General features: G+C 38.6%; 1 protein-coding gene across 1 annotated transcript; it reads right to left on the reverse strand.

Moving 5' to 3' along the window:
* Nucleotides 1-1,337: 1,337 nt before the first annotated feature.
* LOC311578672 (olfactory receptor 2D3-like) lies at nt 1,338-2,261 on the reverse strand (the record flags this gene model as incomplete). The annotated part of the gene is made up of 1 exon (XM_084748682.1): nt 1,338-2,261. The coding sequence occupies one exon, from the start codon at nt 2,259-2,261 to the stop codon at nt 1,338-1,340; it is 924 nt and encodes a 307-aa protein (XP_084604808.1).
* Nucleotides 2,262-4,220: the final 1,959 nt, after the last annotated feature.

Below are 4,220 nucleotides of genomic sequence, written 5' to 3' on the forward strand. Positions count from 1 at the left end.
AATTACAGGAGCCAGAAGGGTTAGGAATACCAGCGGAATACCATCCACAGAATCAATTAAGTAGGGCCCATAGGCCCTCAAATAGGCTGAAGCAACAATCACAGAGCCCTCATGGGTCTGTACTAGGTCCTCTGCATATGTTATGGTTGTGTAGCTTAGTGATACGGAGGAATTATTAACAGCGGGAGTGGGATTCTCTCTGACTCTTTCACCTGCTCTTGAGACCTTTTCCCCCCTACTGGGTTGCCTCACCTAGCGATGATATGAGGGTTTTGTCTAGTGTTACTGTAACTTACTATGCTGTGTTTGGTTGAAGTCCATAGGAAGCTTGCTCTTTTCTGAATGGAAACAGAAGTGGATCTGGGGGGTGAGGAGGTAGGGAGTAACTGGGAGGGGAGGAGGTAGGGAAAATTGTGATTGGGATGAATTGTATGAGAGAAGAATAAAAAACAAGTAAAATAAAAATGTATAGATAAGTTATATAGACATTGAAAGAAACCAAGGATGAAAGAAAGAGAGGGGAAGGGAGGGAGAGAGAAAAGGAAGAAAGAAACCTACCAGATTCTGTAACATTAAACACAAGAAGATTTGTATATAGACATCTTATTTTAGATTCATGTCTACTCTCTTAAACTTACAAACATTCTATAATTCTATCACCTGTTATTCTGAAAATATCACCTCTATTTAATTTCAGAAATTATTACAATTAGGATTAAAATAGATGCCAGAAATATACCTAGAATTTGCATGCTTATTCTCCAAGCTCTATAATGATGCTCACAACATAAAATATAACTTCAAATATAATTTCAAAATTCATGTCAAAATGATGCAAGTAAATTCATTACAAGAAACATAGTCTTCTATTTGTACAAGATTATTTTCCCCTTGGGCATTTTTTGCAAATACTAAATATTTGTTTTGTTTAATTTCCATATTAAGTGTATGAGTAAGTAAAAAATTGCTTCCCTGTTGCTTCTTCCTCCCTCCCTTATGCCCTAACATAATCTGTTCCTTCTTTCCTTCATCCATGCACAAATAAAAACTTGCCCTTTCTGTTTTCTTTCTTTTCCTTCAGTTCAATTTCCTTTCCCAGGTGTATTAAGATTCCTTTCTTTAAAATAATCAAGTGGATGGAAGAAATTGTGTGTGTGTGTGTGTGTGTGTGTGTGTCTGTGTGTCTGTGTGTGTGTGCGTGTGTGTGTGTGTACACATATATATGAAAAAAGAAGAAAAAAGTAAGAGAGTGGCATAAAAGAAGAAAAATATTGAAAATCCTTTATCTTTACATCCCTATCATGCTCAGCACAGTCACATTGCTATCTCAGAAGATGCTAGCTTGAGGTTATTCTTCTAAGAGCCCCTTTGACATCCTTGTTTCTCAGGCTGTAAATAATGGGGTTCAGCATAGGGGTCACTGCTGAGTAGAACACCGAAATCATTTTATCCTTTTCACTCATTATCTTGGAATTTGGTCTCATATAAGCAAATATTGCTGAGCCGTAGAAAAGACCAACAACAAGGATGTGGGAGCCACAAGTGGAGAAGACCTTGAGCCTTCCTTCTCCAGACTGCATCTGGACCACAGTGGAGATGATGTTCCCGTAGGAGATGAGGATGAGGGAGACAGGTGCTAAGAGGATTACCACACCCATGGCAAAGATGGCCATTTCTGTGCTGTACGTGTCTGCTGAAGCTAGCTTCAGGAGGGCAGGAGGCTCACAGAAAAAGTGGTTAATGACATTGTTTTCTCTGTAAGGGAGGCGCAATGTGAATGTGGCATCCACCAGGGACACAAACGCACCGCTGGCCCAGGACCCCGCAGCCAGCTGGACACACACCCAGTGTGTCATGATGGTGGAGTAGTGCAGAGGCTTGCAGACAGCCACATAGCGGTCGTAGGACATCACTGCCAGGAGTGCACAATCTGTACATCCCACAAGGAGCAACACTACTAACTGTATGGAGCATCCAGCAAAGGAAATGGTCTTCCTCTTCACCAGGAAGTGGATGAGCACCTGAGGGACTGTGGTTGTAGAAAAGCAGAGGTCAGCAAAGGACAGGTTCCTAAGGAAAAAGTACATGGGAGTGTGGAGTCTGGGGTCTGTGTGAATGAGCACGATGATCAGCAGGTTTCCCAGCACAGTGAGCAAGTAGATGAAGAGAAAGAGGAAGAAGAGCAGGACTTGAGTATGTGGGTCCTGTGAGAGTCCCAGGAAGATGAATTCTGTCACAGAGGTTCTGTTGTCCTCACCCATGAATGGTTATTTGTCTCTGTAGAAGGAAATTCAAGAAGATTACCACATAAATCAGTTATTTCAGAACATATGAAGACTTAGGCATTTTAATCTTACTCCCCCAATATTGAGATATGTATTTAATTCTGAGGTTTTTTTTCTTAGTATCTTGACAGTTCATCTCAGTTTGGAACCTTCTCTTCTTAGATCTTGTAGTAACACCAGTAAGAAACAATCATTCCAGAGTGTGCAACCATTGGGCTGGCCACCTGAGGATTCATATTTCTCAGAAAACTATAGTGTTTCTTATAGTCCCCATTTCCATTTATTTAGGGCCCTAGGTAAGCAAAGTGGTATGCCTATAAACCAGGTTACATTTATATACTGTAAAGTGATGACATTTATGAAGGTTTAATTTTCTTATAGCTACAAGAAAATTGTAATGGAACATTGAAGGAAAGAAAGGGAAAATGTAGAGTTGTGTGCAACTCTTTCTTTTATCCAACACTTCTACACTTATTTTTACTTTGAGGAGAGTTCAGGAGAATATTAAAAATAGGTGCCTCTTGTAAATTGTACTCAGTGATGGATTTTGAATAGCATCCGATCTGTGATGTATATTCCTTCATCGTTTTGTGCACAAAATCTATTGACAAAACAAAACAAAAACAAAAACACTGAGTTGATGTAATGGGAACCTCTAACTGCCAGTCTAACAGTTTCTTTCCTGTGTGTTTTTCAAAAATCAAAATGTTTAAAAGATGGAAGAATCTCCCATGCTCATGGATAAGCAGGCTTAACATAGTGAAAATAGCCATCTTATCAAAAGCAATCTACATAGTCAATGCAATTCCCATCAATATCCCAACATAATTATTTATATACCTTGATAGAATTATTCTCAACTTCATATGGAAAAAAAAACCACCAAAATAGTAAAACAATCTTATACAACACTAGAACTTCTGTCGGCATCTCCAGCCCTGATCTCAAGCTGTTCTGTAGAGCAACAGTAATTTAAAAAAACAGCATGGTATTGGCATAGAAACAAACTGGTGAATCAATGGAATCAAATTGAAGACCCAGAAATAAACCCACACAATTATGGACACTTGATTTTTGACAAAGAAGACAAAACCACACAATGGAAAAATGATAGCATCTCCAACAAATTATGCTGGTCTAACTGGATGTCTACATGTAGAAAATGCCAATAGATCCATATTTATTACCATGAACAAAACTCCAGTCCAAGTAGAAGAATGACTTTAACATTAAACCAAAACATTAAATCTATTAGAAGAGAAAGTGGGAAAGAGCCTTGAACTGATTGGCGCAGGAGACAACTTCCTGAACAGAACACTAACAATTCAGGCTCTAAGATCAACAATTAATAAGAGAAACATCATGAAACTGAAAAGCTTCTGTAAAGCAAAGGGCATTGTCAATAAAACAAAATGACAGCCTACAGACTAGGGAAAGATCTTCATGAACCCTATATCCGACAAAGGGCAAATATCCAATATATGTAAAGACCATGAGAAATTAAACACCAACAAACTAAATAATCCAATTAAAAATGGGTTACAGAGCTAAACCGAGAATTCAATGGATGAATATCAAATGGCTAAGAAGTACTTTAAAAATGCTGAATACCCTTAGCCGTCAGGGAAATGCAAATCAAAATGACTCTGAGATTCCATGTTACAACTACCAGAATGGCTAAGATCAAAAACTCAAATGACAGCACATGCTGGTAAGGATGTAAAGAAAAAGGAACCCTCCTCCATTGCTGGTGGAAGTGAAAACTTGTATAACCCTTTTGGAAATCAATCTGATGCTTTCTCAGAAAAATTGGGAACAGCTCTACCTCAAGAGCCAGGTATACCACTCCTGGGCATATACCTGAAAGATGTTCCACCATACAACAAGGACATTTGCTCAACTATGTTTATAGTAGCATTCTTTGTGATAGCCAGA

This window comes from Acomys minous (genome assembly GCF_964271855.1).
Source record: "Acomys minous genome assembly, chromosome: 2".
In the NCBI taxonomy this organism is placed as follows: Eukaryota; Metazoa; Chordata; class Mammalia; order Rodentia; family Muridae; genus Acomys; species Acomys minous.